This window comes from Phlebotomus papatasi, chromosome 2 (assembly GCF_024763615.1).
Source record: "Phlebotomus papatasi isolate M1 chromosome 2, Ppap_2.1, whole genome shotgun sequence".
Taxonomy (NCBI): Eukaryota; Metazoa; Arthropoda; class Insecta; order Diptera; family Psychodidae; genus Phlebotomus; species Phlebotomus papatasi.
In genome coordinates this window covers 98,754,599-98,768,837 of record NC_077223.1, presented here as the reverse complement: position 1 = coordinate 98,768,837, position 14,239 = coordinate 98,754,599, and the positions used below count along the sequence as shown (strand labels likewise).

General features: G+C 32.7%; 1 protein-coding gene across 4 annotated transcripts in view; it reads left to right on the top strand.

Moving 5' to 3' along the window:
• LOC129800366 (uncharacterized) overlaps nt 1-2,127 on the top strand; it is a 96,197-nt gene extending 94,070 nt beyond the window's left edge. For 2 of the 4 annotated variants that reach the window (XR_008751617.1, XR_008751618.1), the window contains exons 11-12: nt 897-1,026; nt 1,097-2,127. Coding sequence is in view for 2 of the 4 variants with exons in the window: in XM_055844701.1 (XP_055700676.1) it covers nt 897-968 (72 nt within the window). In the remaining 2 variants the exon portion in view is untranslated. Of the gene's footprint in view, nt 1-896 lie in introns of all 4 variants that reach the window. The other 2 variants (XM_055844701.1, XM_055844702.1) reach the window with 1 other exon arrangement.
• The last annotated feature ends 12,112 nt before the right edge of the window (nt 2,128-14,239 follow it).

Genomic DNA, 14,239 nt, shown 5'->3' with positions numbered 1-14,239 from the left:
GTCTTTTTTACACATTGCAACAGTAAAAACCCCTTTGAAAAAAACTACTTTGATTTATTAGTTACTATGTGCTTAATCCCGAAACAGGCTTAAAGAAAAACTTAAACGGCTTAGGGTAAGTGTGCCAAATTCCGGCCAGCTTGCAATTTCGGCCACCTTTTTTGTTCCTCGAATTTCCATGAACTTTTAGATTTTACGTACTCTAGAGATTATACAATGCAAAAGAATAACAAAAATGTAGCTTCGACAAACGAGATGACATGAAAAAGATATTGGAAGAATTCCTGAAGGGCAAGGAACTATGAGAATGAAGGTGGCCGAAATAGGGCACCAAATCTATGCCTATATTTTTATTCATTTTAAAATGTATTAAGAATGATTTTAGAGTAAATAAAGACGGTAAATTCTTTACAAGGTTCCAAGCAACACTCTTACAAAAGAAAGAATAAAAAAAATCAATTTGTAATTAAAATATTACATTTCAAACTTGAGACTTTGACGCTTGCATGCAACTATGCCGAAATTTAGCACACCTACCCTAGACATTTTCATTTTCACTCTCAAAATTCTGATATAAAGGTAGCTGAAAGTTTTGAGTTAAACTATTTAGTGTCAAAATTAAAAATATCCGAGTTAAAATATGTTTTAGCTATTCCAATGCTTCAAAGGTCCACCTGTCCAGTTTTAAAATTAAAGAAATCTTAAAGAAATTTTGCAATTTCCATTTTATCTTCTATATTCTGTAAATAATTTGATCATTTGATTTAAAATAAAGAAATTTAAAAATTTTAAGTTTAAGGATAATAATCTCAAAATTGAGGTGTAATTCTGCAAATATTATATTTGATAACATCAAATTACTAAGAAATTCTCTATTGAATTTTTATTTTACAAAGGAACCATCAGCAAATCCAACACACGTAAAGAATCCCACCGCTCTTGAACTTATCACACCATCAACGGTGTAAGAAGTCACGGATGAAAGGCAAGATTTCTCGTACTTCTTGTCCAACCACCAATGTCTCTGTGAGCGATATTTCAAGCATGGTAGAGAGATATTAAATATTCTAAATTACTATATTTATTACCTTACCAGGAGAATTTTGAAATTCTTCATGCAAAAATCGTGGATCTAATCGTGTACATATCATTGCAACTATTGCTGTAGAAGATTGTGAGATATATATTGTGAAACTAAATTCTTATACACTCAAAACATATAAAAAGAAACAAATATTATATACATTTTGGAAAGCGATAACCACCTTTCATCTGTCTTTTTTGGCGGTGCATGAAAAAAAGGCTGAAGGGATAAATTTATTCGCATCAAAATTGAATTTTCATGCAAATGAAATGGAGGAGTGAAAAAAAAACAAGAAGACCAATGAAAAATCCTCTATTGATTTAGTATTTTTTCCATGAAATTCAGCTCTGTGTAAATTTACTGAGACTTAATACCCAGCTTAGAGATTACCGTTGAGATTTCATATAAGATAAATCTTTAATTATAATCCTAAAAGCTAAATATTAGCCAAAAGATTTTTTTTTTTGAAGAGAAAATAAAGCCTATATTATGTAAAGAAAATTCACTTCACTTTGTACATAATACTAAAGCAGATTTAGAAGTTTGTTTTGCGAGACGTGTTGCCCTAAATAGCAAAAGAATAGAACAGATTAAAAACTATTTCAAAAATACAACAGTAGGACTAAAATTTTGTGAGAGTAACGCAATTAAAGTGCAGTTATGTAAAATATTCTGAAGAGATCATGTAAAACATAAAGGAAAAAATATTAATATTTACTAATTTAGTACTTTTGTAAATTTTAAATTAGATGTCTCCATCATATTTAAAATTGCAAAGATTATTGTAAAAACAAATACTAAATGGCTAACAGAAGATGAGAAAAGAATTTAAACACATCAATATAGGTATTATTTTAGATAAATACTTAAATACCAATTATTGTATACAGTGAAAAACCCTAATATTAAAAATAAATCTATTGAATTTGTGAACTCTCACGAGTACAGTTGCATTATCGCCGAATATGTATAAATAATTACATTGTTTCATAAACAAATTATTTATCAACTTTTCAAAATAAATGTCCTCCATATTTACAAAAGAGATATTTTACTTTCATCACCCTGTTGCCTCATCATAAATTATTTTAATTGCGTATTGATTAATATTATTTGGTAGATATTTGGTTTATGATTTTTCCATATGTACATTTAAACGTATACATAGAATGATAAATGTGCATTGAAAGCAACGAAACTGCTTGGGGATTCAGCTTGACGTAAACTAAAGCCCAAATCGGTAAGTAAAGATACGAGTTATATACAGTGGCACTAATTCAATTAGGATCAGTGGTTCCAAACTTCTTATAGACGAGAAAACTGCATTTATTAGATATATTGTAAGCTATTTTTTTTCTTTTAAAAAAGGATGAAGATATAAATACGGAATGATTTAGCCGCAAAATGATTTTTTCATATTTTTTTTTATATTTAAAGTAGTTTTCTAAACATAGAACTATCACTCAGACACAACTCAAAAATTAACGGCTTCACCATCCTAATCCAGAAAAAGCATCCAGTCAATCTTAATAAGTTTCCATTACTTCAAATGCGTCTTTGAGGGGTTTTTGTAGAATAACGTTTCCATCGGGAAGGTTATTACTGAACGAGAGGTATAAGGATTTTTTGAGAAAAGTACAAATATTATTTTAGTGTCGTTTTAAAAGAGAATGTATTGGGTAACTTTTATCTGTACTGTACAAAAACGCCACTTTTTAATTATAAAATTTACTTTACACACAATTTACGTAAATCAAGGTGTAAATCTGGGCCACATAATAAGTACTATTGTAGCACAAATACTACAGGCCCCATACCAGAACATGTTGGAGCACCCTTCATCGCTAGCCTCCCGGGATTGAGCCCCACTGCCCATTCCAAGAAAGCTACGAATCCATCCAGTGTCCTCCTCGCTTCACTGGTGAAGACTTGAAGTTAGCCGTCGTAACTTGAAGTTAGTCGTCGTTATAGTACCCTTCAAAGTTACCAACCCAGCTGAACAGTGATTGGTGTTGTTGGCTTAGAAGCGCCTTAGAAGAGTCTTCGTCAGGACAGGCTTTCTCCCTCTAACTCCTCCAGACTCAACAGTCCCACTACACTATGATCTTCGACACAATTGCATAGGTTTCTAAAATTCTATCTCAAAATGCGATGAAAAATTTCCCATTTGTTCCTAAAATGTAGATTTCTAAAAATCAATCACATTCTGGGATAAAATCAATCACATTGAAGCTATTTACACCGCTGCATTAGATTGGGATTAAACTGTTCCAAACTCGGATTTCGGATAATTAAGTCTTAATCAAAGGCAGTAATCTAAACGATTTCATTGAGGTCATTTAGACTGTCGTATTAGATTCTCACTGAATTGTCCCAAAAACCAATTTTGGGACAATTTAATCTCAATCCAATCCGGCGGTGTAAATGGCCTCATTGTTTCTAAAATTTAATACAAATTCTCCTGGATTCAAGATATTTTAGGATATTTTTGAGATAAAAATCGTGGGATTAAATCTGGATACTTGGAAATTTCTCTGCGTGTATACTTATAATTATTTTAAAAATTTTTGAAAATCATTTCAGAGGAAACAAAGACGATGAACAATCTACAAGGTTTCAACCAATACTTCTTTTAACAAAAAAAAAAACTATATTAAAAATATAAAATTTCAAACTTAAGACTCTGGCGCTTGCCTTATCTTTTTTGTAAAGTGTCATTTGAATAAATTTTTGAATATCCGAAAAACATGTTTCTCGAGACCGAATTATATTTATTAAGATACTCGATTTCGAGTTTAAGGACTTTCTTTCTCATAACCACTGTCCCTAATTGAATTGCTGTTACTGTACTGCGTAAAAAATGTAACACTATGCAACAAAATTTATTTTTTTTAATGTCTTTGTTAAAATGGCTATAAAACTTGTTTTATGGCCTTTTTTAAGATTTAAAATCTGAAATGAATTTGTCGACATCGTAATTAGATTTTATTTTAAAACCATTTTCAATTTTTTTGTTCCATTTTCTATAATTCAAAAATCTTTATCGCCGATTTGTATTATAGTACAATTTTAAATATATTGAAGTTTAAATACATCTAATTTCACCCTCTACAACTATTTTAAATGTGTCAAGAACCTACTATGAATAAAAAAAAGCATTTTTAAAATTTTTTATGAAGTGAGATAAACAAAAAATGCATAATCAGCATATAGAATGCTAAATAATTAAATTATATTTTTAGTTCCTCAAAAGGTAAGAGCTGTCCTGTTTCTCATCGTGTTTGTTTTAATGTTGAAATTTAGCGATTTAATGCTATTTAAATAACCACAAATGAATTGTATTAAATATTTAATTAATATCATTAAATCTGATATTTATACGAAAATATATTTATCGGAATGTTCAATTAATATATAAAATGTCTTAAATTATTAATTTAGTTTAAATCCTTGAAGGCTTTGCTCAAAGTAAAAACAAACGTTGCTATCAAATGAAACGCCTTTGTAAAAACTGTTTATGCTTCTCATTCCTACAATAAGTATTCATTATTCTAAAAAGAAATGTTATTCGACTGGAGATACTGATATCCAGTATTGAGTGGTAAGTGTTCAACTTTTAAAAAGACTGACATAATTAAAAATTTTAACGCCAATAGAATACCTTTCGAGGAATATGTATAATGGAATATTTGGTCTCTGAAAGGATCAGCATCCCTGACGCATCAGGAAGGAGGTCATCTCCCTATTGCATTATAAAAATGTTATCATTCACTAATTTGATGGGTGTAAAAAATAGGATTTGTCAATTATTATCAAAAATGTGACTAAAAGCTAACGTCGAAAATTTCCGCAGGAGACAATAATTAAATTTTAAGTCAATAACCCTGCCAAATTAATGTATATTCCATTTTCATAGTACTTTTTTGATAAACTCATCATCACTTTTTGCAGCAAATGGGTTCACTGGCGAGAACTTTCGTCATGTGCTCACAATTTGCATTTCCTTTTTAATTTTCGATAAATTTCCGTTCCATAATTATAAAAGTCAGTCTATACATGAACAATTTTCCAAAGGGGGCTTTTCCGCAGGCGTTCAGGCAAATTTTCCAACCATGTCGTTGCCTAAATGACTCAATTCATACTTGCCCAAACTCGCACGCTCTCAATGAATTATTTCGCCGAAATAGAGCACTTTCATTCACTGAGAATTACGATATGGAATCAATCACGAGATTAGAGGAAATAAAAATACCATCCCCGCCAGACAAATTTTATTTATTGGAGCAATATGTGATAGAACAACAAGGTGTGTCTCACGGTTTGTGGGAGGATTTCAGCCCTATCCCTCGCTACTTTGTGGCTTGATGTAATAATCGTCAGTCTCGTTTTCTTTATTATCACATATTTTTCTCAACCCTTTTATTTTCATACCCACCCTTTTACCCCATTCAACTTACAAGCATGACACTAAAAGAAAGGCGGAACGAAGAGTGACACGAAATAGAAACAGAGTGAGAAAAGCTCATGCACTTAGTGGGTTCAGAAGTAATGACCGAAAGTTTTACATGGTGAAGTTTCCAGGTAGTGTATTCTTCATTTTGGTAAGTGAAAGAAATCATCGGTCCCAAGATTGTTCGAAATATCGTAAAGTGTAGAAATATCATTCAATTTCAGATAAAAAAAAATTATTTTTTTTAGGAAACCTCCCAATTCATAATGGCTTAGACAAGGAGTAGCCGTTGTCAATTGCCCAAGAAACTGCTTTACGAAAGCCAAGACACGCATAAAATGTTTATTGATAGATAGATATATAGATAAATTTATTCATCAACAATACTTTCGAAGTACAGTTTTATTTAACTGAGATCCCGTGAAGTTTTCAGCGTCCACCGCCATCTTAGCGTTGGTGACCAACCTCCAGAGCAAAACGATGGAAAAGCTCTTTCTCAGGTTGTATATGCCAGTCATGTAAAAAACATGTTTGAACTTTTTTTTGAATGCAAAAGAAACTCAAAAGTTGATTTGTTAAATTAGAGATACAAGAAAATTATTTCAAGAAAATCCGAGAAAAGTCATACTAGAATGAGTTACCCTTTGCTTTGATGGTCTTCAGAATATCCAGGATTCAAAGACCTTTAAAATGAATATATACTTGTCGAAATCGGTTAAGAAATATGTGCTCTAGAGCTTTTGTTTTTGGAATATTTGGAAAATCGGTTATTGGGAATCCATTAAGGGAGACCCGGGCAGAAAAATGTTTAAATCAGATCAATAAACAGGGAGATATTTTTACTCTAAATAAATATTGGTTTGCTCTATATTTAGATTAAGATTTGTCTATGGGTCGGTTATATTACCTTCGAAATCTTTACAACCAGGCCACTTATTTGGGCCCATTATGCACTCCCCATTTTCCTGTTCTATTTTAACCCTTTAAGGACGAGAAGCTTTCCGCTGAGCGAAATTCAATGAAATCAAGTTTCCCTCAATATTTTAGCCTAAATAAGAGATTTACGGTTAAAAAGAAATTTTCCCATCCCTAGGAGTCCTGGAAAACTATGGGTCATATATGACCCAATCGTCCATAAAGGTAAAAAAGCACAAAAATTTCCAGATGACTAGTTTATTTGCTTTGTTATTTTTTAAGTATAAATAACTTGAAATATTTGTAATAATTAAAAAAAATATTTAGAGTACGAGTAAAAATTGAAACGATCAAAAATTAATTTTAAAAAATCTCATTCAATTTTAGGTCTCAAAGACTCTTGAAGACTGGTACACAAAAACAATAATTTTTATGAGAAAATATATTATTGTTTACTTCATTTTCAATTTTTATGATATATTATTCATTGAAACAAATTTCGCATACTGGTAAGGTAACACAGAGATAAATGTCGCATGCCTCACAAATACAATTGGTCTAAATTGAATAGAGTGAGCACTCTATTCACTAATACACTGAGGCCCCTTCCTCTACATTACTTCAAAAGCATACGATAACATCCCACTGTCTAATTCTACCCCTAGCCAATTCTGCCCCGATTCCCTCTATTGAGAGAGACATGTTGAAATATTGAAGTATTACTGTTTTCATATGCTATAGGATGGGGAATTTAAAAATGTTGATATAAATTTAATTGTTAAGCTCATTGTGGGAATTGGGAACATGAAACATAAAAAAACATTTCAATATTGTATTTCACATCAGTTAATTCTTTTTAATATTTTTTTTTCAAATAATTTGTCCATTATGTAATAATCCAATACCATGTATAATATTCTATTGATGAATTCAAATGTGTTTCCTTTAAAAACTATTAATGTTCAATTGTTAAAAAAAGACCTTAAGTTAAAATAAAAGTTTCTGAAAGCGGGTAGTTCTTTCAGAGAAACCATAAAAACTTATTGATCATTATTGTGATATTTTTATGGGAGACATTGAATGTGTGTCTAACATTTTTTTTATCATTTCTATAATATGGAAATGAAACGCATTTAGCACACCTTAATCAATAAACAAAGTAAGCACGAACCATTGAAGCATTTCAGCAAAGACAGGTTTTCTTTGTTGCGAAAAAACACTATTGCCAAGAACTCCAAGCCTAGAATGTTTCCATTGAATTCTTTATCCAGTGGACAGACAACGCCCACAAAAAGCTACATATAGTGATATGTGCAAAAAAAAAACAGTTGATGAAGATGGCAAGATTTCCTGAGAAATTCCACCAACCACATCAGTTGTTTTGGAGTTTAAGCAAGAGGAGGAAAAGGAGGAAATATTAATGAAATTAAGCTCTATAACATGTGAAAATGAAATGAACTGGGCTGAGGATACCGTGAAACTACCTTCGCGTGACTTGTCTCTTTTTGTATTTGACTGCCAGAAAAGCCCCATAAGTTCACCCTCTGGAAAGTACCATCGCAAGTCAGGTCACTTTGCTATCGCCCATAGTGAAAAACACCATGTGAAATATTTTACGGCATGTCCCACCCTAAAAGAAATTCCTTTCTTCTAGATGGGATCGAGCTACGAAGGAGGTGGGCTGGTTCAGCTATTCCTTGGGCGTTGGGATTTTTTTTTTCGTAAATCCCCATGAGAAATGCAAATCAATGGAGAATAATCGTTTCCTGCATCCACAAATCAATCGCAACTGGATAAATGTGAATTCCATGCACAAGGAGCTTCTTAAAGCCCTTGACACATGAGAGGTTTACGCTAGATTATTTTAAGAATTATTTTAAAAGATATATGTAAGGTTATTCTATTGGAAAATAAGTTTTATTTAAATATTTAAAAGTCTTGGCTTTTAGGGTATATTCAAAATTGGATAAACTTCATAAATTTTGTTTTTTCAATACTCTAGGAACAAATCAGACCTCAGGTTTTATTGCAGTTCTTAAAGCTTTTCTAATCTTAGGATCAAAAACCAGATTAAATCTATTTTATTTTATATTGACAAAACATTTAGTATAAAGACCTTCCTTAAGTCAATGAAAAGTAAAAACCAAATATTTAAGGTAAGCTAGGATTAGTATCAACCGTTAACTGGGTTAAAAATTGTCGAATTAGTCGTTATTTCTAACTGTATTATCATACTTGCACATTAAAATTTTAATATGATTCACATTAATTGTCGCTGGTGAGAGTCCAAATGTGTAATTTGTGTGTTTGAATAATTTTATATTCAAAATTTGATCTATTTGTTGATAAAAAGGTAGACTTGGCCCGCAAAATTTGATATAAATTGATTTATAGCATTAATGCGAAAAATTAATGCGATTTTCTCTTTAATTTTTTAATGTGAAAAATACTTATGCTTTAGGTAAATTTAAACTTATTTTTGCAGGCCAAGTCCACTTCTTTATCAATAAATAGAAAAACCCCAAATATTAAGTGACTCAAAGACACTAATAACATATTTGGACGCTCACAAGCGACAATTAATGTGAATCACATTAAAATTTTAATGTGCAAGTGTAATAACGCCGTAAGTTTGTTTCGTTTTTATGATAAAGAAGCGCAACATCTTCAAATTAAAAAAAAACCTTTTCGGAAAATTAAACTCAGCCTACGATTAGCCCAAAAAACACTACGAGCAGTCTGATCTGATTAGGAATTCGTTTTAATCAAGACTATCATGCGTAGTGTTCTCCAGTTCTGCAAGCCTAATGAGTTAAGAGTCCTGGTTCACATCATGTTGGTCCATCGAAGTCTGGAACGATATTCTTTTACTTAAGATAGTGCCTGTCCGAAAGACTATCCAAGCTTGGTTTTCCTCAAGCTTAGAAATTCTTGTTTGGTCCCACGTCACAGGAATCCCATACTTATTTTACAGGTACAGTAGACTCTCTCTCAATCGGGAATATGGGGCAAAATGTCATCCGGTTTAGCGATAGAATTGAGCGTCAAAGTCTTTGTAAATTCCACAAAAAGCACTCAATTGTAAAGAATCACGATAAAATAGGAAGAACTACAGCGAATTTGAGCGAATTAGCTTCATAATTAAACGTGAAAATTGTCAACAACATTATTGTCGCCCGATTGAAAAAGAGCCGATTGAGTGAGAGTCTACTGTAACTGAAATTTTTAGGAAATTATACTTGATGATGACTTTTATACTTTCTTCTTCTTTATTCTGTCATACAACGTTTCGGAGGAAGATTTCAGCCGTCCTCAGGTACGGAAAATTCAGGAAAAAATATCATAATTTTTCGTTACCTCAATTTGCACTACAATCGTCTTCAGTAACTCTTCCATTCACTTTCCCACCAAGAAGTCGTCAATGTGTATAATTTTCTGCATGCACTTCACAGACCGAATACGTTAGAAATTTTTACTGCTACTAAAGCGGCTCCGTTGCTTGATACTGATAACCTTTAAATTAGATTGAAAGGAACAAAAAAAACTGCTGTATTCTCCGTTGTCAATTCCCATTCAGCAGATTTTTTAATCCTGAAATTCTGGGCCTCTACTCTATATTTGTTCTTTTTGTGGTCAAGCTTCTGAAATGGAATACTCTTGATAAGCTTGATATACTAAAAAGGGGTGGCAAAGCATCCCAGGCTTTGCGAAATGCTCGAACTCGTGACTTAGATGTTATATCGCAAAAATACTTTCGCATCATTTACCGTTTACCGGTTCTCAACCCATTTGAACCGATTCATAAACCCCAAAATAGTTTTAAAAGTAATAGGATTGATTTTCAGATAAAAATTTTTATCGGTTATGAACCGGTTCATTACCGTTTCAAAACTGATTGGAACCGGTTTAATTTTGTCGGAAAATCCAAGACCTTTTCAACAACCCCAAACATGACCCCATTTGCTTGATAAATGCGCTCTCTAATGTCTTTTTAACCTTTGACCTTGAAAAACCGTTATAAATAGTTTGAAAAGTAATAGAATTGATTTTCAGATAAAAATTTTTTATCGGTTATGAACCGGTTCATTACCGATTCAAAACTGATTGGAACCGGTTTAATTTTGTCGGAAAATCCAAGACCTTTTCAACAACCCCAAACATGACCCCATTTGCTTGATAAATGCGCTCTCTTTTTGCGCTCGCTTTTTTTAACTTTGACCTTGAAAAACCGTTATTAGGAGTGATTCAACGGTATTTTCGTATATGGACGAAATGTTCGCCTGGATGATCTCTCAAAAAACATAGTTCTGGAAAGGAAGGGGAGAGGGGTGGTGGGAAATGAAGGGCATGTTAACGATCCTTGGGTCGATTTATGAGGTGTTCCCCGAAGGTTCCAAGTCTCTATCTCTAACCGTTTGGCCTCTAGAGCTGGCGACAGCCGTACGGACAGACGGACAGATAGACAGACGGACAGACGGACAAACAGCGTGACGACAATTCTCAGAAATCGTCTGAAACATGAAGATTTGCTGAGAAAAGTGGTCTCCGGGGGATGAAAGGTGGAAATTTAGGTGGGTGAAAAAATCGAGGGATTATATATTGCTCTCTCTGGAGAGTTCGAGCAGTAAAAAATTATGTTGACTTTTAGCAACAATGTGCGAACTTCTGTCAAGAAATATTTAGTCTGTGTTGATTGATAATAAAGAAAAAGATATCCAGGACCTGGAATTTGTATAGAAAACTTGGGCAGTAGAAAACAAGGGTTAGTTGCAGATACTGCGATTTTTTAAAATAACTATTAAACTTCAATGGACTAGATCTATATGAATTTATAAATAAAAGTAGTTAGGGAAAGTGTGCCAAATTTCGGCATAGTTGCATGCAAACGTCAAAGTCTGAATTTTGAAATGTAATATTTTAAATACAAATTGATTCTTTTTATTCTTTCTTTTGTAAGACTGTTGCTTGGAACTTTATAAAGAGTTTACCGTCTTTATTTACTCTAAAATCATACTTAATACATTTTAAAATGAATAAAAATGTAGACATAGCTTTGGTGCCCTATTTCGGCCACCTTAGTTCCTTGTCCTTCGGGAATTCTTCCAATGTCTTTTTCACATCATCTCGTTTGTCGAAGCTACATTTTTGTTATTCTTTTGCATTGTATAATCTCTGGAATATGTAAAAACTAAAAATTCATGAAAATTCGAGGAACAAAAAAGGTGGCCGAAATTGCAAGCTGACCGGAATTTGGCACACTTACCCTAATAACAATTTTATGTCTACTATATACTATCCCAGTTTTCCCTAGTTTTCCATCGGAAACCTTTTGTATTATACAACCGATATTCTTCGATGACGTCGTAGGAGTAGGTGCTGACGTGATCATCAACCCTTAGAGATAGATTTTATAAAATTTTAAATCTAACGATTTATCTCATACTTTATTACTTAGTTAAATTTGTAAACTTAAAGGTAAGGAATGGGTAATAGCAATAGATCTCTATGTACACTATGGGTTTTAAGGTTCAGGAGCAATGAAGGAAATGCTAAATAATTAACTATTCGCATATATACAACACACTGACTTTCATCGGGCTCATCTTGCGTCTCTTGTGCTATTCATTCCGCCGCATAAAGTACACAGCAAGACAGGTGAATGGAAGCCCACGAATGGAGGTGGAGGATTGTAGGATGGGAGATACAAACTGAGGATCTACACGCCACACACATTACGTATATTAGCAAGTCAACGATTTCCACTCTCTCCCACGGCGATGCCACATTTTGACTTCTTGTTTGTACTATATTTATATTGAGGTACAAGAAAAATATTCCACCACCGTGAGCTTCTTTCCTTCGTCAAGCAATCTATTGACCTGACAAGCCACTTTTGTGGGTTGAGCAAAAGAAAACACAACTCACATAGGGGCTCTGAAGCAGAAATAAAACCGATGAAAAGTCTAAGGGAAAAGGAAAAAAAAAGAAATCTGCAAATTTAACTTTTCTTATCCTCTCACCATTCATCCCCAGGGCCAAAACATTTTTACATTCAATTAAAGCCAATAGAAGTAGATTACTGGCACGATAGTACTGTGTGAATCATTTAGAAGAGTATTCTTTTCATTATGTTCAGGATGTTTTTAAAGGAAAAAAAATCTGCTATTGCTGGAATACTCACAAGAAAATTTGTAAATAAACTTTGTAACCGTGGGAGAAGAAACATTGGGGGCGCAAAAGGACCAATGGAAAAAAATATATTTGTTTACCATTTAACCACTGAAGAGTACAAGAAGATAAAAAGTCTCCGGCATGTTTTTGCTTCCTTTACAATGTGCAGTGAATAAAATAACGAGAAATGCGAACGAAAGCCGTGGTTTGGATGGAAATAAGAAGCTCTCAAAAGCAGATAAGGAAAATGTGTGATATCATCCATCCACCATCTTTTTTTTCACTAATTCACATGGAAAAGATAAAAGATCAAAGACTTTTTCCACGTGTCCCCCCGAGAAATTTTTCTTTAAATTCAATATGGCTTGATATCTCATCTGAAGCTGCGGTATTTTTCATGGTAGTCATGAGAATTACAATCTTCTCGAGGTCAAGCTAGAAGACAATTAATCCGTTGTAAATCAGTAGATTAAAATAAGTTTAAAATTTTAGTGAAGTCAAACTACAAATGTAACTAAGCATTAGCTTTTTGTTGAGATAAATTAAAAAAAAAAAAATAAATAAAAAATTAACAAAATCAGGAAATTGAAAAAATTGGGCTATGTCAACGAATTAAATAAATAAATGAATAAGGTAAACGGATAAATATAAAAAATTAAATATAAAAAGAAGAAATAATATAATCAATTGAGCAAATGAAGTTAAATTAATCAAAATGGACGTAATCAGAGGAAAATCAAAGAAAAGAATAAAGAAATTGAACAAACTGAAGGAATGAATGGTAGCGATATATGAGCAGTCAAAGAGAACGGAATGATCAAGCCTGTAAAAATTTAATTTGCAAATCCAATGAATATTACCGAAATAAATTTAAAAAAAGCTAAGTGAGCAAATTAACAAAATAAACGAATAAAGAATATATAATAAGATAATTTGGAATCGAATTAAAATTCCAATTTTGACATTTCTTCGCTGTTTTCTATGGGCAAATTAAAAATAGCTCAAATAAATACTAAATAAATATTATTTATAATATTTCATTGGGGTTTCTTTTCTTTTGCTAAAACAGTAAGTAAATTCTAAAATTTAAAATTGGAAATGATCACAAATTACCTCAATTTCCCATATCCCATCAAATCTAACGAAAAACAGCTTGGAAGAAACACCTCAATTAAATAATGGTCCTCATTGGAACTCAAATGGATTAGTTGTTATTCAATTCAATTCAATTTATTAATAATTCATAGGAGAGTCTGTCCTCTGTATAATAGAAATGCAAAAGGTGTAATTTCGAAAGTACAGCTCATGTGGAACACGAGGAACACATGGCAGCCACAAATCTAAGAATAAGCCCCCTCTTCCGCTCGCGAACCAAGTCATTCCAGACAACGATCCCTTCAACAAATAGGGAATCGCGGAGAATTCGACTACCCGAACTAGGCACACAGAGACACGAAGTCCTACTGGATGATCCAGCCACCACAATGGCATTCCAACGCAATAACCGTGATACAAAGTCAACAGCGCGAGTTCCAGGTAAGGAAAAGTGCAACCAAGGACTGAATCCTCCCAAGGAAAAATGTGATCAAACTTACGGAGTCCGTAGACGTACTGTACAC